Genomic DNA, 25,100 nt, shown 5'->3' on the forward strand with positions numbered 1-25,100 from the left:
GATACTAGTCAACTAGTAAACTAGCGTCAGCTGGGAAAATCATAAGAATAGCAAGTGATCAGAGCGAGGGGAGAGGGCAGCAGCAAGTAGCAACAGCAGCAGCAGCAGCAGCAGCAGGAATGGCCACACCAGGTTTCTGAGTGGTACTTTGGCTCCAGGCGATGCAAACATTGGGCCTAGACACTGGGCTGAGTACCCGCCCTTCCCGCCTGAGGACTCGAAGGGAGAGACTGACTGACTGACTGACTGACTGACCATCATGGGGATGATGGATGCAATTGAGAATAAATAAAACCCAGAAGATAGAGGAATTTAGAATCTATATTAGATATTAGGACAGTAATCGACTGTATCTCTATAGATGTGGAGATATGAAAAGAATTCAAGTGTAACTTGACTCGCCCCCATGGTATGTCAGTATAAGCTGGGTAGCTCCTCGAAGTCGAGTCGAGTCCCTTTGCAATCGGTGCCTGGGAAAAAAGAGAAAGAAAGAAGGTGTGAAGAAAAGGGAAATTCCCACTCTCACTCTGACTGACTCTTGACTGATGTTGCTCTTCTGCTCTCTCCGCCCCTCCAAAAGCCATCCACACCAACTTTCCAGCAACGCAGCCAAAGCAGCTGAAAAGAGGCGCTGACTGGCTCTGCTGCTTGCCTGAATTCGGCCAGAGGAATTCCATCCATTCCCTTTCCATCATCTCTTGCTCTTCCTTCCTTTCTCTCTCGCTCTCTTCTCCTCTTTCCTTCCCCCCCCCTCAAAATCCAGTCTAAAGCTTTTGCTGCTGGTGCTGCCAACAGACCCCCAACGCCGTTTTGTTGATCCATCATCCCATTCTCGTTTTCCCTTCCTCTCTTCCTCTTCCCTTTTCTGCTTTGGATTTATTTCCTTCTTCCCTATTTTTTTCTTTTTCCTTTTTCCTTCCTTAGTCCTGCTTTTTTTTTCCCACTTCCGCGCCCTTCCCCTCCCTCCGTCTTCATTTCTTCCAATCTTCTTTCTTCTTCATCTGTGCACCTCCCCCTCCTTCTTGCTTGATACCCGTTTTGGTTGTAGACCTGATTGTGATTCATCCTTTTTCCCTCCCATTCCGATTCCACCCCGTCCGTGGCCAGTCACCCTCCTCCACAAACAACCATCTTCCTACCATCTGCGCGCCCACTCCCTGTCGGGAACGGCGACTGCAGCTTTCGACTGTCACCTTTCGTCTCTCCAATCCCGTCCGTCTTCTCTCATCCTCCGCTTCTTCCTTCCTCCCTCCCCCTCCTCGCCCATTCGTTCGCCATTCCCTCCCCTCCGGCCCTCCACAACCTTCTCTCCCCTCGACTTTGTTCAAGGGGCTAGAGACTTGACCTCCCCTTGTCATGCACAAGATTTCCAATTTTACGGGCCAGGCCCGTCATGGCTGGGAGCGAATGACGCCCACCTTTGGCATGTCTCGACCGCATACCGACATGACTTCTCACTCTCTCCGTCGACCGCATGGCGCGCCGCCCATGACTCCTCCGACCGGCATCGACCCGACCGTCAATCTCTCGTTCAACGTGCCCTTCTCCTCGACTCTTGCCGGTCCCGACGTCGACGATGTCCTGCATGCGAGCCCTGGCGCCCTTCAACGTTGGACCTTCCCCGAGGGCACTCCCGAAGGCACCCCCGTCCACCAGCTTCCGGTTCACGCGAGCAATGTCGACGCCCTGCGGAGATTGTGTCGACAAATCACCGAAAGCAGTAACGGGAGGGTCGAGGCGGCTGTGACCTCCTCGGAGCCCAAGACTGTTCCTTCGCTACAACGGCGCCCCCAGGGTTTGGCGACCAATGTCTGCATCACGGGTGATGGAGAGACGGTGCGGAAGATGCGAGCGAGGGTGTTGAACGAGACCCCGATTTTGTTGGTATGTTGAAATATTTTCATGTTATGGTGCTTGGATCCCGTTATATCCGCTAACGGGTCATGTTATAGCGATGTGCGACCGTGGATGTGGATATGCACCTGATCCTGGACGGAACCACCAAGAATATCCGAGCGAGCGTCTTGGAGCATCTGGATACGCTGGCGGCGTATACGGGCACGGATATCTTCCTCCTGAGCCCCAAAATCCGTGACACGGATAGTGCGGTGGTGTCTTCTTATGGCTACGCTTCAGATAATGGGCTGGATCAACGCTTCCGGGTGTCCATCTACGGCGATATGGAGAGCGCTGAGCATGCCAAGACCAGGGTCTTGATTATGATCGATCAGATTGTGGGTTCTTTCTTCCGACCGATCAACGTCCTGGAAACTAACTGCTACTAGCTTAAACGTCACGTGGATGCCGTGAAGCTGGAGCTGACCATGCACACCTTGGTCTGCGGCCGTACTCGCAAGAACATCAAGCTGATTGAGGCGGCCACTGGCACGGCCATTTACTTCCCGCCGCCATTTCCCCGCATTTTCGGCTACACGCCGCCGGGTGCTCACCGTCGCAGCGAGAACGAGGTCTACATTACCGGTGATACGCAGGAGCAGATTGCACGTGCGAAGCAAAAGCTTCAGGAACTGGTGATGGGCGTGAAGATCTATGTCAAGGATGTCATTGTCAACTCGAACAAGATCGACAACATTCTGCTCGACCGTCTGGACAAGGTCCGGAAGGTGATGGAGATGAACGGCTCCTACGTCCTCTTCCCTCAGCTGGGTACGCAGCGCGGTCTGGTTCGCATCCAGGGCACCGAAGTGTTGCACGTCGAGCGCACCGTGCGGGAGATCATGGCTTTGGTAGGGTTACTCTACGCGTAGACTGCTTTGTGTCTGGACTAACGTTTGCAGGCTGGTCAATTTTACAGCGCATCGTGGTGGATCATTATGCCCGACCCGTCGCAAGGGGGTTTCCGGGCGCCGTCTCCCGCAGACGTCCGCACCATGCTATCCGACATTTGCAGCAACTCGGGCGCTGAAGTCAGCTTTGACAACCTGACCTTCACCATCAACGGCTCGGATGACGCGGTCAAGGCAGCAATGATGGTGATCAACCAGATCCCTTTTGTGCAGCGCAGCCAGTACCAGATGCGCGTGAAGATCGAACTCGCCAACGAGCACAAGGAATTCGTCAGCGGCAAGAAGAACGGAAAGATCAACAAGATCATGGGCCAGAGTGAGTTTGCCGTATTCGCCACATGATCCCATATTAACGTATACAGGCAACGTGCAAATCATCTTCGATGGTTTCAACGAGTACAACTTCTACATTGACGTGTGTGGAAACCAGTACGAGTCCACCAAGAATGGCTTGGATCTTGTTGAACAGGAAATGCCGGCGTCGATCTCATTCCACGTGCCAGACCAGTACCACAAGCGCATCATCGGCATTGGCGGCCAGCACATCCAGCGCATCATGAAGAAATACTCGGTGTTTGTCAAGTTCTCCAACGCCATGGACCGTGGTGGCATGGGCAAGGAGGAGGATGACATCAAGGTTGACAATGTCATTTGCCGGACCCCTGCCCGTAACGCCCAGAGTCTGGACCTGGTCAAGCAGGAGATTATGGACATGGTCGAGAAAGTCGTAAGTCCGGCCATTCCCGTTTTGAGTGTCGTTGCTAATTGGACAGGATGCCGAGTATGTCTCCGAACGTGTCGTCATCAACCGGTTGTATCACCGTGAACTACTTGCGCGCATGTCCGAAATCGATGAGCTCGAGAAGAAGTGGAACTGCAAGATCGAGTTCCCTAGTACCGAACTTGCCAGTGACGTCGTGACTATTTCCGGACCCGAGTACCAGGTCCCACAGGCCGTTGACGCCTTACTGGTAAGTAGACCGCCGAGTATGGATATCATCAGTTCTAACCTTAGCAGGGAATGGTTCCGGAGAGCCACGAGCTACTCTTCCAGAGCTCCGCCGAGCTGCGCGAGTACTTCAAATCGACCGAGTTCCACGACGACGTGTGTGCCAAGCTCAAGGACCAATACGAGGTCGATACCACCGTTGATACTAGTTCGGACCCTCCGGCCTCGGCTTCGGAGAGTGGCTCTTCTTCGCCCGTCTTCGGGCCGGAAGACCGGGTTGTGCTCGGATATACTCGCAACAATGCCGGCGGACTCAAGGATGCCATTGACTTCCTGATCTCCCGATTGGTCGCTCACGGCCTTGACGCAACTACGGTCAAGGGAGCTATTCCCCGTCCCAAGTCGGACTCTTTTGAAGAGTCTCTCCCCTTCTTCGACTCCAAGTTGCTGCAGCATGCGCCTGCTCCCATCGTCACCGACTCCCCCACTCGACCCAGTTTCTCGGATGAGACCAGCGAGCGCGGGTCCATCTTTGAGAGACTGCGGAAGCCTGGCAGCATCTCTTCCTTTTCTTCGTTCATTGGCCGCAAGAATCACTCGGCCTCCCCCGGATCGTTCTTTAAGCATGCCTCCAGTAACGCCTCGAAGGCGTCACTGGTCTCCATGGAGTCTCGAGACAGTGGCTACCGCAACCCATGGAATGATTCTGGCGTGAACCTTGCCGAGGACGACGTGCCTGTCCTCGGAAGTTCTCACAGCCACAGCAGCAGCAATGGCTGGCCCGCGCGCTTTGACACCAAATTTCCATTCGGTACCGCGCCAGGGGACATGACTCCCAAGCATGACCCGCGCGCTTCTTTTGACAGTGGTCGTCCTAGTACTTCCAATTCTACTTCTGGATACCCGGCCCCAATCGGGCCACCGCGTTAAAATCAATGTCAATTTGCAGCAGTATACCCCAAGAGACTTCTGGTTTTTCTTTTCTTCTTTTAGTTTCTGTTTTTCGTTTTGATTTGTTGTCAGCGATTCGTGTTTCGGATTTATTTTGATACCACAGAGTGCAAGCCAAATAAGACGTCAGGAAGTGAAAGAAAAGATGCAAAAAAAGCACTAGAGGGAAGAAGAATACGAGAGAGGCATTAGCATTGCATAATCCTTTCCTTCCCTGTCATATTCTCCCCTCTACACCTGGATTTTATTCTTGCGAGATGTTCGTCATTGATCTCTTTATTGTGCTTGGTCGTTTTCAGCCGGGGTGTGTAGGTGCCAAATGTGTGTGCCCTTGGGAAGGTTTTATATGAGATACCAAACCGTGGAAGATGGGAAATTTTGCGTTCATACATTCCAGATATGATACCAAGTGAAACGATGGTGTACGAAGGTGTTTTTCTTGCTACAGATGTCGGTTTTGAAGTGATCATTGCAATCGCATATTTGCCTTTTGCCTGGGATGGATTCTTCCCAAACCAACTCATTTAGTCCTTTGCCCTGTTTTGTTTTGGTTGTTTTTGCCTTTATCATATACCTCTATGCGTACGATATCCAAGATCTATAGCGCGTAGTCATGAATGGGGTTGAATGTCTCGTTGCAACTTGTCCTGCCTTCGATGAACATGACGTAGATACGAATTATTATTGTCAGTACAATTGGAACCTGCGTGCATTGGATTCAATATAGTGGTGGCAGATACCAGCCAAGACCTACATACTATTCCAACCACGTCTACAGATTGAATAAGGAGCCCTACGCATCCTCGCTCTATTGAATGCCCCAACCTACTTCTATATCGTATAATCATTTTCCAACATCCTTTTCACTCAAATACATTCAACCAAATCTTCTTCCTTCACCATTCCCATTCCATTAGTTAAAGCCACTCACTCACTCACCATCATTACCTGAGATGACATCCTCCTTTACTATAAAATCTTCCTCCCTGCCGGCCTCCATCTTCTCAATATTTCTCTTCTATTGATATCTCTCTATCTCAACATCTATTCCTTTCTACGATGAAGAACATTTCCATCGAATATACAACGGAACCATTCAATACTTAGTACATTAGTACACAGTCAAGTCTACATGTTAAAATGACACTACCAACCCAAGAGAAATATCAAGTATACTACCAATCAGGCATCTTCTGGATCCTAGTCTGAGGGTTACATTGAGCTAGCTCACCATTAATAAACACACATACAGAGCGAGAATGAGCCGTTGTCACACGTCCGTTCGAACGTACAACAGCCTAGCATGATGAAGATAAATTCTGATTTCTCAGGACCATGGTGCTGAAACTGCAGCATTTTCTGGAAATGGCCTCTAGACGGATAGCTTTACGTCTGAAGTTCGTACGGAGGTTATCATGCGAGATGGAGGAAAAAGAGGGGGAGGGGGTGCTGGCTAGCGTTCGATTCGTTTCAGGCTATTGATATAGACTCTTCCATCTTTCACTTTATTATCCGTCGCACATATATCTACTTCCACAAGCTTGGATATACGCATACGCATATCTACTCGAGGATGGCAGGAAGAGACAAGAAAGAGAGCCGACTATACTCTTTAATATTGTGTTCCGACAAAAAAATACCTTAATCGAAATGCGCAGGGACTAGATATGGACCATTGCTCTCCCCCAGACGTAGCTGGGTGGGCTGAGTACGTGTCTAAAGGATTGGACAGTACACGGATGGTCTCTTTAATGGAGTAAATTTACAATCGTATACCATATTAAAAAGGAGGCAAAAGGGCGTGGGTTGGAACGGACCGACTGTATCTTTGACAAGTCTCGTCCGGGATCTTTTCCTAGATAATGGATCAACTTTGAAGATGAGATCAATTCCTCTGGAATTATATATCTACACCGAATTATCTCTATCAGAGGGGATAGCATACGTCCTCCTACCATTCCAGCTTCTACATGAGCACATGGTTCTGAAAGCGGGAATACCATCTTCATGGAATCAAATGGAGAGCTGGAGTATATAGTCGGGGCAGGAAATGAACCCTTGAGATGAGTAATGGGTCGGCACAAACCGCTACTCCCGCTGTCCAGCAGCACAAAATATAATCGCCTTCAAGTCAGCCGGTAGCGGGGTATGATTGTTGGTAACTGGTTACAATACCGGTGGAGTGGAGTGGGCTTGAATCTTCAAATGTGCTGCTCATGTGCCATTTTCATGGAGCGTTCTCAAGGAGTCAATTCGGAACTACAGGGACTTGGACGAGCTGGCTCGAGGTACAGAAGGCCTGGATTCAATCAGGGAGGAGGACTTGCTCCCGAGTCTGACCAGTAGACTCTCTGTTGTTCCGGTGATCTGCGTGTCTAGTTCTCAAATGTGCGACTGAGTGCACATTACACCATACTTCAATGCCATCGAAGACAGTCGTTACCTATAAACATGTCTTCCAACATGAGTGATGCGAAATACTGGAGGGATAAATAATCATCATTAGCTCGGCTGCTTTCTTAAAGCTAGTGATGGATACGGTCTGCCCGGTGTGCGTCTGCAGAATTATAACGATGATATACTCAGAAGAAGTGGCCAAAGCATGTTCGTATTGTGGAGTTACTGTAACTAGGGATGAGAAGAACTGCTCTTTCTCTGGGAAGATGTCTCGCAATGCAGTACATGCAGTATTGCCTCCTCCTTAGTGACGAAGTTCCTACCGTTCTGCAGTCTGTTGTCATTTTATACAACCATACAGTTCTATTGAGACCTAGATGTCTTATGGGACCGAGGCAAGTGCCTTTTCGTCGTGCGCTCGAAATGCACGTCCGAAAGCCTTAATGGTAACGACAGGATTCGGAATAGTAAGTCGCTCTAGTCAATGCGCAGCGCTGCTTTATTTGTTGTTGAGGAGTACATCCCCATGAAGGACGCGTGGTTCATCATGGAAACAGCTATTTCTAATTCGAACCCGGATGGATGCCAATTTTCTCACCACTTTAGCAGTTAAGAAGCGGCTCGATTTCCGGCAGCATAGCCACAGATCTTCGGCCTCATCACAGGGGTCGTACAAGTCAGTATGTTCAGTTTGAGAAGAACTTAAAGTTTAATTTTGAATAGATCTACGACAAGATCAAGTGCCTCCTTCAGGGCCGCACGAATTATTCTTTTTGGCATAAAGATGCCAATTTAGCGATACATGAAAGATAGGGGTGTGTGGCGGAATTTTGGCAGCGAGTGGACGTACAAATACCTAGACATGGGATCCATTGTCTGTCTTTTGTTCGTTTCCTTTGTGCTCGAAAACTTCACGATGCCACGTCGAAACACGAGAGTCAAGCAGGAAATCCCTGCTGACATCCGCTGCCTGTTCTGTACTATACATTGTCTCCGCCATATCAACAAAATATACAAGCCGGAGGAAGGCGTCGACTATGACATCCGTTGTTCTATGGATGGGCGTTTTTCGGTACTGTGTCGCTTTGATCATGAGGACAAAAAGACCTGTGATCCCGTACGTTTCGCTCAGTTCTTAAAATCAGTTGGACTGAGATAATAAAGACAGCTTGAAGGGCAAGGATGTTTTCACTACGGAAGGACTTGTTGGGACACGAATGTCGGGGTGCTTATCCAAATTTAATTTGAATTCTCCAGCTTCGAACGAGATTGTTTTTGGCACGAACCCGGAGCTTTTCGCATAGTTCTCGATGTATGGTGTTTATGAAGTCCAGCCCGGAGGGAACGAAGAAGAGATGGAAGCTATGATCTAGGATGAACAGGGGACTATGCTATAGGGCGGTGGGTGGTAGGTGGTTGTCAGTGATACGATGATAACCTTGAATTAGGGAAAATATGCCCTTAATGGCATTAGACTATTATATAGCGAATTCTCTATCGATGGTGAATGTGAAACTTGGATGTAGTCAACTCTACTTTCATAGCCTACTGTAGGGATCATTTCCGATAGAAGACCGACTGTCCACTATTTCTACGCCGTCTTGTCGATCAGCTGCATTAGATCTCGTTATATTTGTCAATCGTTCCCTTATGAAACTCTGTGACTGAAATTCACTTGCATATCAACTGATTCGACTAATCCCTTAATCAAGTACTAGAGTAACATGTTATCTTTGCTTATATCCACCACTATTTTCCAGTGATATCACTGAGTTTCCTCACGACTCCTACGCTCCTCTTCCTCCATCTCTTTTGTATTTGCGCTCCTCTTCGGCACGTCTTTCCTGCCACTAAACCATTCTCTTTTAGCAAACGCAGATGAGGTTCGCAGACTTTTGTAGTACCCCACCTTGGCGTGTTTGTTCGACTTCTCTATTACAAACAACACAGTTCGATTGCGGGGGAGGTTCCAAGGCACGTCTTCTCCTCGGTCCAGATCCGCCAGAGCTTCCAAATAGCATGTCCTTGCCAAAATTTCAGTGAGCGGATCCGGACCATCCCCGGGATGATGCCAATTGCTGCAAGCTCCTCATCCGTACAGTCCACCTGGAGTTCTTCGTTGTCTAACCAATTTTGTTGGACTCGTAGGCGAGTGACATTTTCAGGGCTCACATCCAGCAGAGTCTCGATGGGAGATCCTGTCTACCCTCGACTGCTGGTTAATCCGGATAAAAACCTAGTCGCAGTTATCGGTCAAGATGCCATAGATAGGCCCGTACGGCATCTTTGTGTCAGAATGAATAATCAGTCCTGCCCTGTAGCATGCACTTTATCTTGTCGTAGATCCATTCAAACTTTAAATTCTTCTCTAACTGAATATGTACCCATTTATACGACCCCTACGATGTTGCCGAAGATTTGTGGCTAGACTGTCTAACTCCAGCCGCTTCCTAGCTGCTAAAGTGGTGAGAAAGATGGCATCCAGCCGGATTCGAATTAGGGCTTCGTTTTCGTCGGATCTGCCAACGGCGAGACTGTAGTCGGACAGAATTTGTCCTTGTCGTTCATTGTTTTGTTAGCTATTGCTACCGTTTGGATCGACATAGGTCACCAACCACATCCGGAAGGCTTCCTGGTCCATCTCTTCCCTGAATCAAACGTCTTCAGGGCGTACTTCCAGACTTGTTAGTACTATTTGTACTTCGTCTCCGGTCGAAAGACACGGGATAGCACCGGAGAACCAAAGTAATGAAACTTGCTGGAAGTAGAAGCATCCATTTTCATACATATAGTATGTGAGTCGACCAACATGCCTTACCGGGATGAGTACCAGAGGGGTTCTCATTAGGGTTTCGTTATCGTCCAAGTATCACGCCTTTCGGCTATTCAGCGTAGAATATAGTCGACGGCTATATAACCTATGTGTCTATCCATGCTGGATCTGTGCGGATAGTTACTTTCGCTTTCGATTGGAGGGCGCAGTGTACCTATTCGCCTGTACGGCGGGCATTAGTGGCAATCATCAGACAAATGCAATTTAGTGGTTACCGGCAGAATAGAGCTCTACGTACCCCAGCTGATGACTATAGGATCATCGTCCAGTAATCTGGATGATTCCCAAATACGTATTCGCCCCAGTAAGATAGTAGTTTTACTGGCTCCTATAGCGGGGAGATCATCCTCTGCCAACAAAAGTATAGCTGTAAGGAGTTTGGCTAGTTGTAAGAACACCCCATGCTGAGTCTCGGATAGAGCAAACGATGCTTGTTATTGAGCAAGACATCAATCCGATGGATAGCGTTATCTCTTCAGCAGATGCGTTTTGGCGTGGTTTGACCACTTCTCGGCCCTTTTTCCATGGTCGGACCTTTTGTAATGCCCATGATTTATTCCCTTGCATCTTTTATAGAAAGGACCCGGTTCCACACCATTATCGCTCTCACTCCAAGTAAGATGGTTATATGTAAGATGGTGAGAGCTATGGCTTGTTCGATCTGTCTGTTTGGATTCAGAGCCAGATTGAAGGGGGAAGAGGCTCTCAGTATGTTCTGAGTAGAAATATCTCTAAGATTGTACTTCGATGATAGGTAGGGTTTCAGGAGCACTCCACTTCCTTGGGGCTTTTTTTTCTTTCGGTACTCAGTGTCCGGTGTCCGAATACCACCAAGGGCTTTTGTGCGTCTATCGTGGGTTTTAGTTGCTAGGATCTCTTTTGTCGGTGCTCATATCTTCTTTATTCTGATATTACGAATATGGTTTATGGTAGTATTGGTGGAATACCCCTTTAGATAGGATAATGATTCTGATAATATAGAAGATATAGTATGAAAGCCAGGACTGATGCTGTTGAAGAAGGGATAATAGAGAAGGAAGGAGGTCTGGTCTACGGGGCGAGATGGAGTTTATATAGTCAGGTCCAGAACTACCTAGGTGAATCAGGAGATTCAATAAGATGGAGTAGGTGAAGTGGTATCTTGCTTGGGAAATGGTGTAGATTGAAGGAGCAGGTGAGTATTCAATGGGTGCAGTGATAGAGATAGTAGTTTAATTAGACTTGGAGTGATTGCTAGTAGGGCATTGCAGGAGATTATACGGATATTGCATCACACCTGATAATCTATTATCTTATCCCATCAGCTACAAAAAAAAAAAAAAAAAAAAAAAAAAAAAAAAAAAAAAAAAAAAAAAAAAAAAAAAAAAACCTCTAATTTGAATGCATTGAACTCTATCATACTGTCACGAGTTGATCTGTCATTATTATATGGTCCAACTTTAGGTTATCGCCATAACCATGATCCTTCCTATCCGCACAGAAATATATATGCAACTACCACTTCGCTCGGCTTCCAATATCCTGCTGCCAGCTGGACATCAACATCGACTCCACGGCCCCTAGCCTCACCGAACAACATGAAATTTCTACTCTCCCCACTGTAATCCATTTAATTCTATCTCCGTGTTCTGAAGCCATAATCCGACGGACGTGCCCGGAGTTAACGCCTATACCCGAAATGGGTGGGTCTTCACCACCAACTTGGCTGCTCAAGTAGTATGTAGTTTCGGGAGATCAAGTCATGTTAGACCCTTGATTGCCGATGTAGGTGAAAAATTGGGAGATAGACATCTTTTCGTAGTATGCATACCTGTCCTATATTAGAAAAGATCTGACCCACCTGATCAAGGTCCCGCGGGACCCTAACCATGTGGCGTGCATGGTACTGAGTATATTAGAGTGAGGCTTTCCGTGGACCTGAAGTGAGGTTGTGATGGGTTTCATCATTGTGCTGTTTTATTCAACTCATCCCTGAGCCTGTGTATATTTCGTCGATATTCTTGCGTTCAACATACGCCATCTCCAAGCCACTGGTATATCCTACAATGCAGTCATTCACACTCCCCCTCCCGAACAATGCTACGGTGGCCGGCATACACTCGATTCCAGACCCGAACACATCTCTTCGCCGTCGTCCACTGATTGTTGCCTTGCACGGTGGAACTTACGACTGCCATTATTTTGATGGCACGCCAGACTGTTCCGCCTCCAGAGCAAGTATTGCTTTCGGCGTCCCGTTCGTGTCTATTGACCGACCTTGCGTTGGTGGAACCAGCTCATTTCTACCCGTCCCGGAGGGATCGAACTTCAATCAAGAAACTGGGCGCTGGTTGCATAGCTATATCCTCCCAGCCTTATGGTCCAAGTTCGGCGGCGGTTGCAACTGCATTGTCCTCCTGTGCCATAGTCTTGGTGTCATGGGAGGCACCGTCGCTGCGGCGATGCATGCACAGGATGAGAAGCCGCGATATCCACTCGGAGGGCTAATCGCAAGCGGAATGGGTGACAAGTTGGCGCCATCGGCAAATAGCTCTCCTCCACCCGTGTATGAGAAGGTCAGCTCGGATTACGTTTCGATGCCTGCGGATGTCAAGGATAGAATAATGTTCAAGCCAGGGACCTGTAGTTCAGAAGTTCTGGCTCACAGTGACCGCCTGAATGCAGCAATGCCCCTTGTGGAGTTACAACAGTTTCCAACTATTTGGCTTCCTACATGGCGAGAAGATTGGGCGAAGCATGTCGTAGCACCCGTTATGTTCGCACTCGTGGAGGACGATGTCTTTTTCGAGGCATCCGAGGAGGAAACCAGAAGCTGCACGGCAGCATTCGCAAACAGCGTCCGGGTTGATGGCAGTCTGGTCAAAGGCGCACCTCATTGCATGGAACTGAGCTATTGGTCGCAGGGGTGGTACGCGCGTTGTTTCGGATTTGCGTTGGAATGCTCTGCCAGTTTATCCGCTGTTTGTGAAGTTACACAAGAAGCCTAGAAAATAAGCAGAAGCAGAACGATCCATATCGCACTGGAGTTCAAGCACAGCCACAATCCCCAGTAATCGCTAGGAATCGCTGGTAATCGCTGGTAATCGCTGTTTGGACAGTAAATGTGCAGCCGGCAGGAAAAATTGTACTCTGCGTGAGCGCATTGCCCTGACTCAGGCATTCACAAATCCCGCAAAAGCCGCAATAAAAGACAGGTGAATTTGACATGAGTCGGATGATCGGACACAGCGGCAAGAGCCGTCCATGCAAGGGACACTTCCACTCTGTTCTTGTTGGTGCTTGTCAACGTAACGTAAGAGAAATTATACCTCCATTCAGAAGCGGCTGCCTCGCTACCTTGCAATTAACAAGGCACTTGATCGGGCCAAGACAAACATTTAGAGTCAGGTGGTTGACTGGGGCGTGGGATGCCGGTAAGATGAGACCCGAAAGCACCGTGTACGTCGCTGAAATGCCCAATAGGGTTACCTTGCATTAGGCGAGGGGTCCCTGGTCAATGTAGGTTGCTTTGCAGTGCCCGACACCGGTTTTAGTGCAAGATAAGTGCGCAGTAGTAGACGCAGCATTGGCATATTTACCTGCATCGATGGTCCCACTATGCACCCGCGGTTCTCGGAAGGCATAAGAACATCCGTCGAGCGAGCCAGAAGGCTAGAAGGGATTCAATCAATATGCAGGCTGACCACCATGAGTGTCATGCCCGGTATCGTCAGACAGGATAGGCCAGGGTGCCTTCAGCAACTGCTTCATGCTACCTACCTACTCGATGCCTCAGTACTGAAATCCAGCGCAGGGGTCAACTCATGATACGCCATGAACTACTCCTTCGAGCCTTCGTGTTTTAAGTTGGATCCGCTAAAGTAGGCTAACAGCTGCGTCATTTGGCCTGCATCTGGAATCCGTTGACCGCTTGACAGAAGGGGCACCGTCTGACCACCATTCTACGCATTCTCGTCAAGGAAGCCTCGCAACGGTACACCGGGTCGACGAACCGGACGCGGCCCTGAATGCTGACCTGGGTGCCTTGGCGCACCACGGTGGCCAACCGTGGCTCCTAGCTTGCCTCACCAACGCTAAATGATGAAGGATCACGGCAATCGATCAACATGAGCGCCACCAACGGACCCTGCAGTAGCTAGAGGTAATCCAAACGAGCAGAGATTGCAGGATCAATAGCAAAAGGGGCAGCTTTTGATTTGGATCAGCAAAACTATCTCGCAAGGCTCCGGATATGATGCAGTGATGTAGTGCCGAGACAAGGGTAATAGTAGGAGGACTGTGGTATAGGAGAACGTTGCTGCCATCAAGAAGACTTCAAGCAAGCACGGGCTTGATGCTCGAATGTCATTGGCTCCCCTGAACACAGAGAAGCGTCCCGAGTAGGAATGTCCGGGGCCGAGTGACAAAACACCTTGACTCGGCGGTGTCTACTAGTATCGTTGCCTGGGAGCGACACACGAGCTGGCATCGGATATGTCCGCCTGGAAGCACAGCAGATGAAAGGAGGTGATCTGACCAGCAGTCAGCCATAGCATTCCGTCAGTGTCCGAGAAGCGAAAAATTGACCCACGTTACTCGTGGTTGACATCCAGCCACGTACCAGAGATCATTCCCGCAAGGGATAGATACGGCATATTCAGCGACCATGTGGGATACCATCAGACACCTCCGTCCGTCACTGATACGCCTGGACCATATGGAGCCACTGTTCGGTATACAGTGGGAGTAGAAAGATTGGTGACGAGAATGGGTACCAGAATAGGCGTTGATTAGAGTTTCAAAGAGATGTGGTTGTCATCAAGCAGCAGGACGGTGTCCCGCAACGTGATCGCTAGACGCACTCCCACTGGCTGATGGTTGTGTCTAAGCGCCAAGATCCCCCTCGGTTTTAAGCAACTAAACTTAGGAGATCGACTAGTAGACTAGGTATCGACATGCATCCTCCATGTCTCTGCCGCACCAACATCCAGCATGGGTACGTAGGTCGTATCTAGATCAGCCATGACAGATGACTGACCATTCGTCTGTCAGAGTTACGTAGTGAGGCTGTGTGTCGACTGGAGCATTCATTTCCCCCTTGATGTGCCATTTCGAAAAGGCGTGGAACAAGATTTGCGACACTATGGAATTTTGACTCGAGACATCTGTCAGTATCAAGGTTATGCAAGGGAGAAGCTGACAAGTCAACGAACTCAGTAGTGAGTAGTGAGTACGTAGTATGGGGAGAAAGCGGCCAAATGGGACGTGCGTGGTAGTTGGTGGTCGTGTGAGATTCTCAACCGTCAATGATAGGAACCCCTCCTTCTCCATGTCAGCCAAAAAAAGTGTCTTCCCCCCCACACCTCATGATCGTGTAGCAATTAGCAAAGCGGTTACTCCGCAGGACTACCCGTGTGTAGCGTAGAGACATGATTGACTTGATTGACTTGTTGGCTTTGAAATGCAATGCTCACCTGGCCTCCTTCCCTTCTGGGTAGCCAGCCAGCGTGGAGAGAAAAGACCTGCTTATGCCCGCTTATGCTGGTCGCTGCCACTCCAGCAGCCGAATGCAGCCCGGCTGTGATCTGATTGGCGCGGGTGGAGAAGAGGGTCTTTGATTCTAGAAGGCGGTATCAGACGATCCGGCGGGATTCGAGGGGATTCTGCCACCACGTGCGCCGTTGATTGGCCGGCGGCACAAGTTCGCGTCCGGAGGATCCCCGCCGACTTAATCATCGCACTAAAACTAAAGTAATCTATTCTACTTTAGTTCCGCCGCCACTCGACCCGATGTGGGCTGCATTAAAAAAGTGCTGTATCCATTGGAGTCGTTAACTAAGGTCAATTAGGCAAGAAACCACGAGATCCATCTCCAACTACCTGCAAGTAAGGGGAGAATGATTGCCCAGCTTGTGGTCGTATGTTCAGACCCTGAAAAAAAAAGAAGCTCACCTCTTGCGTTCTGCAGTGCAACCATCTCCCCGGTGTGCTGTTGTGTTGTGCTGTCGTGATATGAACTGAACCCCGGCACACACACAGAGTCAAAAGATAAAAAAGAAAAAAAAAATTATGCTTTTCGAGGCTCGTGGGAAGTCTCACCCGCTTCTAGGGTTGCTTGGCTCTGCACCAGAAGGTGGTTCTGGGCAAGATGGGGCAGACTTGCCCTGCCATTCACCACTGACACGGCAGCCTCGACTTCGGAGTCCCAGTGGAACCCGCCACACTACGTTGGATCTTCTCCGCTACCCAGTCCTGCTTTTGGCTTATCACGTTCCACCATTCGGACATGTGCCTGGAGCACGCTGGTGGGCTGGTTCTGGTCCACGCCTGCCCAGAGATTTTCCTTTTGCCGTCACCCTCCGAATATAAGTTTCGACGGCTGGCCGTTGTCCGACTTGGCCCGCATCGTGTGTGACGCCTTCATCACGGTCAATCTGAGCTTGCTCTCACTTCCTCCTCTTCTCCTCTCTTAGGAGACCTCACTCTTCACGGACGTTGCAAGCTCTCTCGCGTCCACCCCCTCTCCGCCGTCAATTCTCCGGACTGTCGGACCACTTCTCGACTGGTCCTTCGACGACGCCACCATGACGGACTTCGGCCTACGCGCTCCCCATGGGCCCGATATGTCGGGAACCCATAATCCTCTCGAGGATATGGATATTCACGAGAAGGGTGCCTTTGACGCCCTCATTCGCCCCGACGATAGCTATACCCCCGATGGCACGTATTGGGCCGACTTGCCGCTTTTGAAGCGGGTCAAGTTCGTCGGTTCCTACGACGCGGCAGAAGCCAAGCGGGAACTCAGTTCGATCTGGCAGATGACAAAGGAAGATCCTCTATCGCCCATCTCGTATTATTTTCGAAATATGGTTCTTCCTGGTGCTGGTCTGGGTCTCGAGGGGTTCGTATTCCTCCAAATCAACGGTTTCTGGAGGCGCGTTATACTCACATTCTTCCCTCTTTAGTTACGTTTTGTTCTCCATCGGAAACATCAAGCCATTGTTCGAGGCCTCCTTCAAGTCCTGCTGGGATGACCATACGATTTGCAACAAACAATGGATCAACGCTGTCGATTATCTCGAGATTGTCGGTATCATCTTCGGCCAGATTTTGGTCGGAATTGTCGGTGACTGGTAAGTTTTCGATTTCTGGCAAATACATCGCGGCAATTATGGCTAACTTGATAATAGGCTCGGTCGTCGCTGGGGTCTTATCCAGGATGCTGCTATCATGTTGCTGGGTTTGGTGATGCTTACTGCTGCTTGGGGTGTCACTGAGAACGGCTGGGTTATCTGCTACGCTTGGTCATTGTTCGTCTACGGTATTGGTGTTGGTAAGTACTCAATGAGACGTGAAAACTTTCGTGCTTCTCACTAACAATATGATTCTAGGTGGTGAATATCCCATGACAGCCACTAGCGGTATGGAAAATGCTGTCGGCTCCGGAAAAGTCTCGACCAAGGAGGACCGCCTCCACCGTGGTCGTAAGGTCACCAGTGCTTTCTTGATGCAGGGTTGGGGTCAATTCTTCAACCAGGCCATCCTGATTATTCTGCTGCTTATTTTCCACCACGGTAGTGGTAACCCGCCTTACTCTTCGGTGGCTACCCAGTGGACCTACCGCATTTCGTTCGCCATTCCCGCCGTCGGCACCTTGTGGCTTGTGTACTACCGTGCTTACCACATGAAGGCCGCCAGTAAGCAGCTTGCGGCGGCTAAGAAGAAGGCCTCTGTTACTGGATACGATGTCAACTCCTTGAAGCTGACCTTCCGTTATTTCGGTTTCCGCATTATCGCTACCGCGGGTGGCTGGTTCGCCAACGATGTCTTCTTTTACGGAAACAAGCTTTTCAGTTCCGAGTTCATCAAGGTGCTTAGCCCTGGAAGCACGTCTATCATGCCAACATGGCTCTGGAGTTTGTGCAACATCGGAGTGTCATTGGCTGGTTACTACTGTGCGTCGTTCTTTGTCGACAACAAGCTTTACGGTCGTAAGTGGATGCAGATGATCGGTTTCCTCATGTGCTTCATCCTCTTCGTCGTCCCTGCTTTCCACTACGAGTACTACACTCGGCCTGAGAACATCCACGCTTTCCAGGCGATGTACTTCTTGAGTTCCTTCTTCAACCAGTTTGGACCCAACTCTGTCACTTTCCTGGTGGCTGCCGAGGTGTTCCCGACTCCCATCCGTGCGACTGCCCACGGTCTCTCTGCTGCTTGCGGTAAGAGCGGTGCGCTGCTGGCATCCGTCTTGTACAACTACATCGACACCCAAACCAAGTTCTACGTTGTCCCTTGGTTCGGTCTTGGTGGCATGGTCTTGACTCTGTTGTTCCTGCCCGACACCACTGGTCTTGATTTGAAGGAGCAGGAGCGTCGCTGGCAGTACATCCGCGACGGCCGCGAGCAAGATTACCATGGTCCTGCTATCCACGCCAAGCACCTTTCCCTCTGGGAGCGTGTGACCGGCGTCGGAAAGAACTACAACGCCGAACTCGACTACAAGCAGAAGGTCGAGGAGTACCGTGCCGAGTGGGAGGCTGCTATGACCGCCAAGATCTCCGAGAACGAGAAGGGCGAGGACTTCGTGCAGGACACGGATGACTCCCTCCTTGAGGGCCATGTCCATGCCTACTTCCACCGCACCAGTCCCATGTTCCGCCCGATGGAGCAGACTGCCACTAAGACGGATAATTTCGCGCTGCCTCCTGCGGCGCAAGATTCGTCTACGGAATCATATAACGAAAAGTCCGAACTATAAACTGGCGTTCTTCTTTTCTTTCATTTTGGGTGTTCATTTTTGGAAAGCGAGCATGTGTGATTGATTGGATGTGGCACGTCAGATTTTGGATGATGATGACACGCATTCCATTTTTGCATTCTTAGTACATTGTTTTTCCCTTGTCAGCTGTCGAGCGAGAGATGTCTTCATTCCTTTCGTCTTGCACTCAATACCCAGGTACATACATGGTACTCGTTAGTATATAGACCTTGATTAATATCATATACCCATGAAGTGATGGTTCGCATCATTGATCTTTCCCCACATACAACATTGCTCCATATATTCATCCCTCCCAAACAAACACCGTCCACGGATCAACGTGTAGTGACATCCGGCATGTAACCTACCATCGTGACACCTACCAAGATTTACTACCATGCGTCCGACCCCGGACCAGCGCAACGCAACGCAACGCAACGCGCCCCGCCCCGCATGCAAGCATTCTGCCGGCCGGACATCCCACCAACCCTCCTGCATGTGGTCGAAAAAGGCAGGCGATAAGAAAAGCGGTGTCGTAATTAGACTCCTTCTCCCCTCACATCAACACACCTTAGTTACTTCTTCATACACTGTTCATATTATATCATTCTATTACTATACATCTATTTGTGTTTACTTCAGTTCTCCTCTCACTTCCTAGAATCAACTATCCTCGAACCACACACCAATCCATCCACCCAACCCAGACAGAGACAGACACACCCCACCACCACCACCAAGAAGAAAAGAAACCCCATGCCCCTCTACGCCTTTGGCTCCAACGGCTCAGGCCAACTCGGCCTCGCACACACAGAAGACGTCTCCATCCCGACAGAATGTCTCTTCGACGATGACCAACCCTTCACCGCTTTCTCATCCTCATCCTCACCCTCCTCTCCATCTTCGTCAAACACAGCAACGATATCCCGCATCGCAGCCGGCGGAAACCACACTCTGATACTATTCTCCGATGGGAGGGTATATGCGGCAGGGTGGAATGAGGATGGGCGGTGCGGATTACCCACAGGAAATCGGGAGGGGGATAAGGAGGTGGTGAGGTTTCGGAGGGTGGTTGTTAATGGGTCATATGGAGAGGGTGGTGATGGTGTCGGGGAAGAAGAGAGGTTTACGAATGTGTCAGCTACATGGGAAGCGACGTTCCTGGTGGCTGGGAGGAAAGTGTATGTTTTGGGGACTGGGGGGAGGGGGGAGTTGGGCCTTGGGGAGGGGAAATCCTGTCTTGAAGGGGTTGGGTGCATTGAGTTCGAGGAGAAGGTCGTCAGTATAGCGAGCGGGATGGGGCATACGGTTGTTGTGCTTGCAGGGGGGCAGGTATATGGATGGGGAGGGGGGAGGAAAGGCCAGTTAGGGGCAAAGGGGAAAGAATCTAAGATTGTGTGGGAACCTGTTAGGATCGATGATGAGGAGGAGATAGGGTTCCGGGCTACAGGGGCGGCGTGTGGAAGGGAGTTTACGGTTGTGGTTGGGGATAAAGAGAAAGGGGAGTTTGTTGTGCTGGGGTCGCCGGGGGATAGGTGGGGGGTTATGTCTGGGGTGGAGGAGCCTGTGGGCTGTTTTCAGGGGATACAGACTAGTTGGCATGGGGTTTATGTACATTGTTCTGATGGGAGGGTTGTGAGTTGGGGGAGGAATGATCGCGGGCAATTGCCGCCGGGGGATATGGGGGTGGTGAAGGAGTTGGCGGTGGGGAGTGAGCATGTGCTTGCTCTTGTTGACATGAGGACGGTTGTGGCTTGTGGTTGGGGGGAGCATGGTAATTGTGGTCCTGTTACGGATGCGCAGGGGAATGTGAAGGGGGTGTGCAGCGCTGTTCCTTTGCCGGATGGGGTTGGGGAGGTTGTTGGGCTGGGCGCGGGTTGTGCGACGAGTTGGGTGATTACTCGGGATTGAGGTCGGAGATAGTCATGCTGAGGGAATGTTCTCGGTGGTCTGCTGTGTACAGGTGTAGGGTGGCTGGTTCAGTCGAAGAGACCGAGGCCGTGCAGCTACGGGTTGTCAGCACGATCAATAGATGCGAACGCGCTCGACTTACCTGTGACATGCGCTGAGTGGGCGGAATTCCCATCTCCTCTTCCTCGTGACTTGCCTGTGCCATTCGGGGTTCGATATCTCGTAACCCAGGGCCTGTGCTTGTCTGTTGGGGGTTTGTCAGTAATAGGCCTGAAGCAGAAGGCGGATTAAGCCATACCTGCTCTCCAGTGGCATCCCAGCCGAGCTCGTCCTCGACTGGACCTTCATCCTCATCATTTGGTACGTCCCATTGCCTGTCGTCATCCGCTGGAACGAACAGACTGTCGAACTCCATCGATGGCGGAGGTTGTTGGGTCTCGGTGTTGGATTGTGAAGCCCGAGTAGAAGTCCCAGTGAGTGGCCGGATCGACCGACTGCGGGGAGGAGGCATTTGTGCGGTCTCTGGAGCCGTGTTCCTTTGGCTTATCTGCACGGGTGCTGGAGTTTGACGTGCGGATAACTGAGGTGCTGCTCGAGAGGAGCCCGGAACGTCCTCCCCGGGCGACTCTCCTCTAGTCATCAGCGTAAATTCGGTTTTGACGCCCTCAGATTCGTAGGCGAATTGCAGAGGGCGAGATGGACGGGTGAACCGGGCGGTGATCTTTGCGTTTGCTGTCTCAGCATGTGCTATTGCCGCCTTGAAGTCCTTCATGTGGATGGCAACGTGAAGATGGTCTTCTGCTAAATAGTAATCGAAGTCCCTTTTCTCAATAGCTACGGACGTGTGCACCGGCTGGCGAAGGATTTCTGTGACAGACGGTGAGTAGGCTGGTAAACTCATGGAACAGTCCGGTAGCATTACCTTTTCCGTCTGAGCTTTTCGTGGTAAAGCTGGTAAAGACAGCCTTGCCTTGCTCGGAGTAGATATCCAGATGCTCTGCTGAGGGGCCGAAATGATCCGTTATCTCCTTCAAGTACTTGGGTTCAATACTCCATTCGTTTGTCGCTTTGGATCTGTCGAATATGGCATGTTGCACATGGACAGGTTCATACGTAAGCTTGTAGAGCTTGATGACGCCTAAGGACTGTGAGCTGGAGCCGCAGATAAGCCCGAACTCAGAACATATCGAATGCTTACCAAGCCCACATATTAATCTAATGACGAGTCTGCATTCGGTTTCATCAAGGTCTTCCTGGAGCTCAACCTCGCACCGTTCGACAGAAGTGTCCTTGTCACGTCCACTCGTCTTTCCTTTAAAGGCCGATAGGAGGGCCTGTGGTATGTCAGCCCAAATACGAGACTACTTAGTACGTAGGTTCCGACCTTAATTAGCACCTGACAGCTGAATTTGTCTGGATGAGCAGTCCTAGACGAGCTGCCATTCCTCACCCTACCGAAAGAGTAGGACTCGAAAAAGCCATCCGCTTCGAAGACAAACGCCGAGTAGGCCGTCTTGGTCGAGTTGAGCACGCTTAAGCGAAGCTTCGGTGATCAATTAGCCCAGTTCGGCCTGTATTTCTCCTTCAATCAGGCCATCAACTTGCCAGGTCAATCTCAGCTTCTATTGCCACGCTATCGTCGAACTTTGCTAGACACATCAGAGCATCATGTAGTTGGTATATCGCCTTCGGGGCGAGCGAGAACGATAGAGTTGTCATATTCGTTTAGGATAAGAACGGCATATCCAGCTGTAAGCAACTCCCTAGTACCTCATAACAATAGAAGGTTTTAGATGCAGTGAATCCCTTCTAGAATCCCGATATAGCTCCTCCTAAATTATATTAGGATCCTGTCACTCCGTCACGGCAGATCGCAAACACGACGCGAGCTTACATAAGCGGCGCTGTACGGGAGGCGCCTTGCTTCCTCAGTCAGCTCCCAGAAATACGACGAAGCATCGTTCCTGGTGATGCTGTATTCGAGAACCTGAGGCAGAGTTTGACTGGGTCTTTTTCGTCGGTTGTTGTGCTATTTTCATCGGAGTTGACGGTATCCTCTCGTGAAGATGACCTTCGCGTTAGCCGGTGACGTACTCTATATGATCTTGGATGTCCTGGGCGACGAGAAGGATTATAACAGCCTTTTTCAATGCGCAATTTCTTCGAAATGCTTTACCGAGCATTCTTTGGCTGTGCTATATAAGTAAGTATCTATAATTTGATGCAATGGCGCATTGGTGGTGGATGCTGATGATGACAGGCTATGTGATACTTCGCCGGTGAGGGGCGGAGGTACAGAAGACGAGCAGTTCAGGTCTCGGAGAGTGGCCACCGTCTGGTCTAGTAGAGGCGAACAGGATCCTGTCATAAGGAAATGGGCCCTATTATGGCGTTCCGTTATCCTGTCTACTTTGGACCAAACTTACCTCCCTTACTATAGCTATATCCGCTATCTTGATTTGGACGACTTCGGGGACCTCCTTAAGGAACCGCGGTTTACGAAGACGATGAAGGAGTATGTCTTCCACTACTAAATGTAAGTTATATGATGCTAAAATATCTAGTGACTTCTTTACCCCGGAGCTATTGGACTTGGTGTCCCACGACTACGAAGTCAAGGGATCCAAACGGCTTCGCTCGTCAAAAGCCTATCCCGACAATGATTGGGTCATGGTGAAGATTGGCACAGGTTGGTCTCTCATCTTTTTTAGCTAACCTGATGGTCATTGCTATACAGCTGTTGGTCCTCAGTGCTGACACTTGAAAGCAATCATTCAGAAAACTAGGTCAATACGAGGGATGTCTTGTAACGGTAGTCTCCATCTAGGCTCCATGATCTTCCTTAGACGGTCCAGAGATGTCTGATCGCTCTCTAGTGCCACCGGAAACCCTTTCTGCATGGATCGAAGGGTTACCCCTGCTAAAGTCCTTGACAATATGGTCTGGGGATGCACTAAGCCAGCATGCTGGCGATAAGATCCGCAACCACTCTCCTGATTTCAAGCAGCTTACAATATACGGATGGTATGGCTCTGCAGCGAATGTTGTCCTCTGAAGCTTACATATAGACCAGGAAAAATGATCCACCGAGGAATGCAGAGGCTGACTCTGAACAATTCTTGACCGAATTACGCCCCAATACGCTAGAGTACTTCGAAGTACTCAGTTACTCTCAGCTGGGGCCTCGCTCTATCAGATCACTAGGGTTACATCTGGATTCTCTAGCAGAGCTAAAGCTAACGAGTCTCACCATTGAGACAATCGCAGAACTGCCCTCACTAACAGCAGCGCCAGCGTTGAAAGTACTGGTACTGACTGACTCCATACCAGCTACGCGAGACGAAAACTTCTACGCAGTTGTCACACGAGTTGCTGAATGGATATGCAGTTGCAAGGCCTTGCAACGCTTGGAACTCAGACGATTTGTCGACGACTCTTACCTGTTATCGCAGGTTCTACCCCATGAAGGGCTCCGTCTGACAACGCTGTCCTTAGCTGGATATGCAATGGCGGACAGCCGTCTTTTCCACGAGGCTCTCGCTTGTCAGCAAACCTTGGAAAATCTCTACCTTCGCGGCGAAGGGAGTGAGTTTCCACCAGGCAATGAAATACTTGCAGACGTGATTAGCCGGCTCAGCAACCTCCGAGAGCTGGAACTCAAAGACATTTCTGACGGGTTCACTACAGACCATGTGGCTTACATCGCACACATGCTCCCTCATCTTGAGAGACTATGGATAAGCGGCGAATTCTTCGATGATACAACGCTCACTGCGTTCCTGGATCTACCAAGCCTCCAGAGTCTCTCCATCCACGCCTTCAGTAACTTTACCGCTGATGGCATACTCTCTTTTATTTCACAATTGGGACCTAAGAACAGGGGCTTCAACCTGGCTATTTTGAACGCAGTCGATAGCACCCTTACCGAAGAAGCGCAAAATGTAATTCGCGATACTCTGAAAGTGAGTTTGGATGGGACGTTTGACTATGGTCTTGCTCAAGGTAAGTTAACTGGCTAATGCTGCCTCAATTGGAAGGGCTGACGATAAGTAGATGAGGACAGCGACTTAGACTCGGATCAGATGTCGGACTGATTGGCAAAGTACTATGTAGGCGCCGGACTACTATTATCATGACTCCACTGGCGGTGTGAAATCTGAGAGATTGTAAAATGCAATCAACACTATTTGACAAAATACTCAAATGAGCTGAAACTACTCCGTAATTAGAATTCAACCATATCTAATAAGTGTAGAAACCCAAGGGCTCTCCATGGATATGTAGCGTTAGGCTGCTTACTGAATTCGGCAAACAAACCACTTAACGGGGATTGGTGGAGGGCGCGTCTTCACCGCGTCCCGCACGCGTTACTTTCTCCTCCGCGCGACGCCCGCCTTTCGGAGTTACAGTAGCAACCAGCACACTCAATCAGCCCCTTCCCTAATTCAACCTCCCTATACCCCATTACGGGTCCTTAACCGATCAACCCACCGGAAGACTTTCATGGAC

At 49.9% G+C, this 25,100-nt stretch overlaps 10 protein-coding genes across 10 annotated transcripts; 8 read left to right on the forward strand and 2 right to left on the reverse strand.

Moving 5' to 3' along the window:
• Positions 1 to 1,446: 1,446 nt before the first annotated feature.
• On the forward strand, positions 1,447 to 4,686 carry An02g02410 (uncharacterized protein; the record flags this gene model as incomplete). The annotated part of the gene is made up of 7 exons (XM_001399345.3): positions 1,447 to 1,884; positions 1,953 to 2,234; positions 2,286 to 2,747; positions 2,799 to 3,123; positions 3,170 to 3,534; positions 3,581 to 3,778; positions 3,826 to 4,686. The coding sequence occupies 7 exons, from the start codon at positions 1,447 to 1,449 to the stop codon at positions 4,684 to 4,686; spliced, it is 2,931 nt and encodes a 976-aa protein (XP_001399382.3).
• A 619-nt stretch (positions 4,687 to 5,305) lies between these two features.
• Positions 5,306 to 5,649, reverse strand: An02g02420 (hypothetical protein; the record flags this gene model as incomplete). The annotated part of the gene is made up of 2 exons (XM_059746127.1): positions 5,306 to 5,410; positions 5,647 to 5,649. The coding sequence occupies 2 exons, from the start codon at positions 5,647 to 5,649 to the stop codon at positions 5,306 to 5,308; spliced, it is 108 nt and encodes a 35-aa protein (XP_059599911.1).
• Positions 5,650 to 6,374: 725 nt separating this feature from the next.
• Positions 6,375 to 7,053, forward strand: An02g02430 (uncharacterized protein; the record flags this gene model as incomplete). The annotated part of the gene is made up of 4 exons (XM_059746128.1): positions 6,375 to 6,449; positions 6,641 to 6,737; positions 6,816 to 6,853; positions 6,943 to 7,053. The coding sequence occupies 4 exons, from the start codon at positions 6,375 to 6,377 to the stop codon at positions 7,051 to 7,053; spliced, it is 321 nt and encodes a 106-aa protein (XP_059599912.1).
• A 185-nt stretch (positions 7,054 to 7,238) lies between these two features.
• An02g02440 (hypothetical protein) lies at positions 7,239 to 8,408 on the forward strand (the record flags this gene model as incomplete). Its single annotated transcript, XM_059746129.1, has 5 exons — positions 7,239 to 7,385; positions 7,482 to 7,571; positions 7,662 to 7,780; positions 7,942 to 8,168; positions 8,269 to 8,408. The coding sequence occupies 5 exons, from the start codon at positions 7,239 to 7,241 to the stop codon at positions 8,406 to 8,408; spliced, it is 723 nt and encodes a 240-aa protein (XP_059599913.1).
• A 574-nt stretch (positions 8,409 to 8,982) lies between these two features.
• An02g02450 (hypothetical protein) lies at positions 8,983 to 11,152 on the forward strand (the record flags this gene model as incomplete). Its single annotated transcript, XM_059746130.1, has 9 exons — positions 8,983 to 9,125; positions 9,253 to 9,379; positions 9,605 to 9,774; positions 10,080 to 10,205; positions 10,331 to 10,434; positions 10,514 to 10,645; positions 10,748 to 10,822; positions 10,936 to 11,034; positions 11,112 to 11,152. The coding sequence occupies 9 exons, from the start codon at positions 8,983 to 8,985 to the stop codon at positions 11,150 to 11,152; spliced, it is 1,017 nt and encodes a 338-aa protein (XP_059599914.1).
• An 830-nt stretch (positions 11,153 to 11,982) lies between these two features.
• On the forward strand, positions 11,983 to 12,924 carry An02g02460 (hypothetical protein; the record flags this gene model as incomplete). The annotated part of the gene is made up of 1 exon (XM_001399350.1): positions 11,983 to 12,924. The coding sequence occupies one exon, from the start codon at positions 11,983 to 11,985 to the stop codon at positions 12,922 to 12,924; it is 942 nt and encodes a 313-aa protein (XP_001399387.1).
• Positions 12,925 to 15,155: 2,231 nt separating this feature from the next.
• On the forward strand, positions 15,156 to 15,534 carry An02g02470 (hypothetical protein; the record flags this gene model as incomplete). The annotated part of the gene is made up of 2 exons (XM_059746131.1): positions 15,156 to 15,328; positions 15,423 to 15,534. 2 exons carry the CDS (start codon positions 15,156 to 15,158, stop codon positions 15,532 to 15,534), a joined length of 285 nt encoding a protein of 94 aa, XP_059599915.1.
• A 966-nt stretch (positions 15,535 to 16,500) lies between these two features.
• On the forward strand, positions 16,501 to 18,677 carry An02g02480 (uncharacterized protein; the record flags this gene model as incomplete). Its single annotated transcript, XM_001399352.3, has 4 exons — positions 16,501 to 16,817; positions 16,882 to 17,049; positions 17,107 to 17,249; positions 17,308 to 18,677. 4 exons carry the CDS (start codon positions 16,501 to 16,503, stop codon positions 18,675 to 18,677), a joined length of 1,998 nt encoding a protein of 665 aa, XP_001399389.1.
• A 767-nt stretch (positions 18,678 to 19,444) lies between these two features.
• On the reverse strand, positions 19,445 to 21,800 carry An02g02490 (uncharacterized protein; the record flags this gene model as incomplete). Its single annotated transcript, XM_059746132.1, has 6 exons — positions 19,445 to 20,244; positions 20,296 to 20,608; positions 20,734 to 20,835; positions 20,890 to 21,458; positions 21,514 to 21,743; positions 21,790 to 21,800. The coding sequence occupies 6 exons, from the start codon at positions 21,798 to 21,800 to the stop codon at positions 19,445 to 19,447; spliced, it is 2,025 nt and encodes a 674-aa protein (XP_059599916.1).
• Positions 21,801 to 22,657: 857 nt separating this feature from the next.
• An02g02500 (hypothetical protein) lies at positions 22,658 to 24,685 on the forward strand (the record flags this gene model as incomplete). The annotated part of the gene is made up of 7 exons (XM_059746133.1): positions 22,658 to 22,794; positions 22,852 to 23,106; positions 23,156 to 23,280; positions 23,359 to 23,403; positions 23,468 to 23,615; positions 23,665 to 24,593; positions 24,645 to 24,685. 7 exons carry the CDS (start codon positions 22,658 to 22,660, stop codon positions 24,683 to 24,685), a joined length of 1,680 nt encoding a protein of 559 aa, XP_059599917.1.
• Positions 24,686 to 25,100: the final 415 nt, after the last annotated feature.

Source organism: Aspergillus niger (assembly GCF_000002855.4).
Source record: "Aspergillus niger supercontig An02".
Classification (NCBI taxonomy): Eukaryota; Fungi; Ascomycota; class Eurotiomycetes; order Eurotiales; family Aspergillaceae; genus Aspergillus; species Aspergillus niger.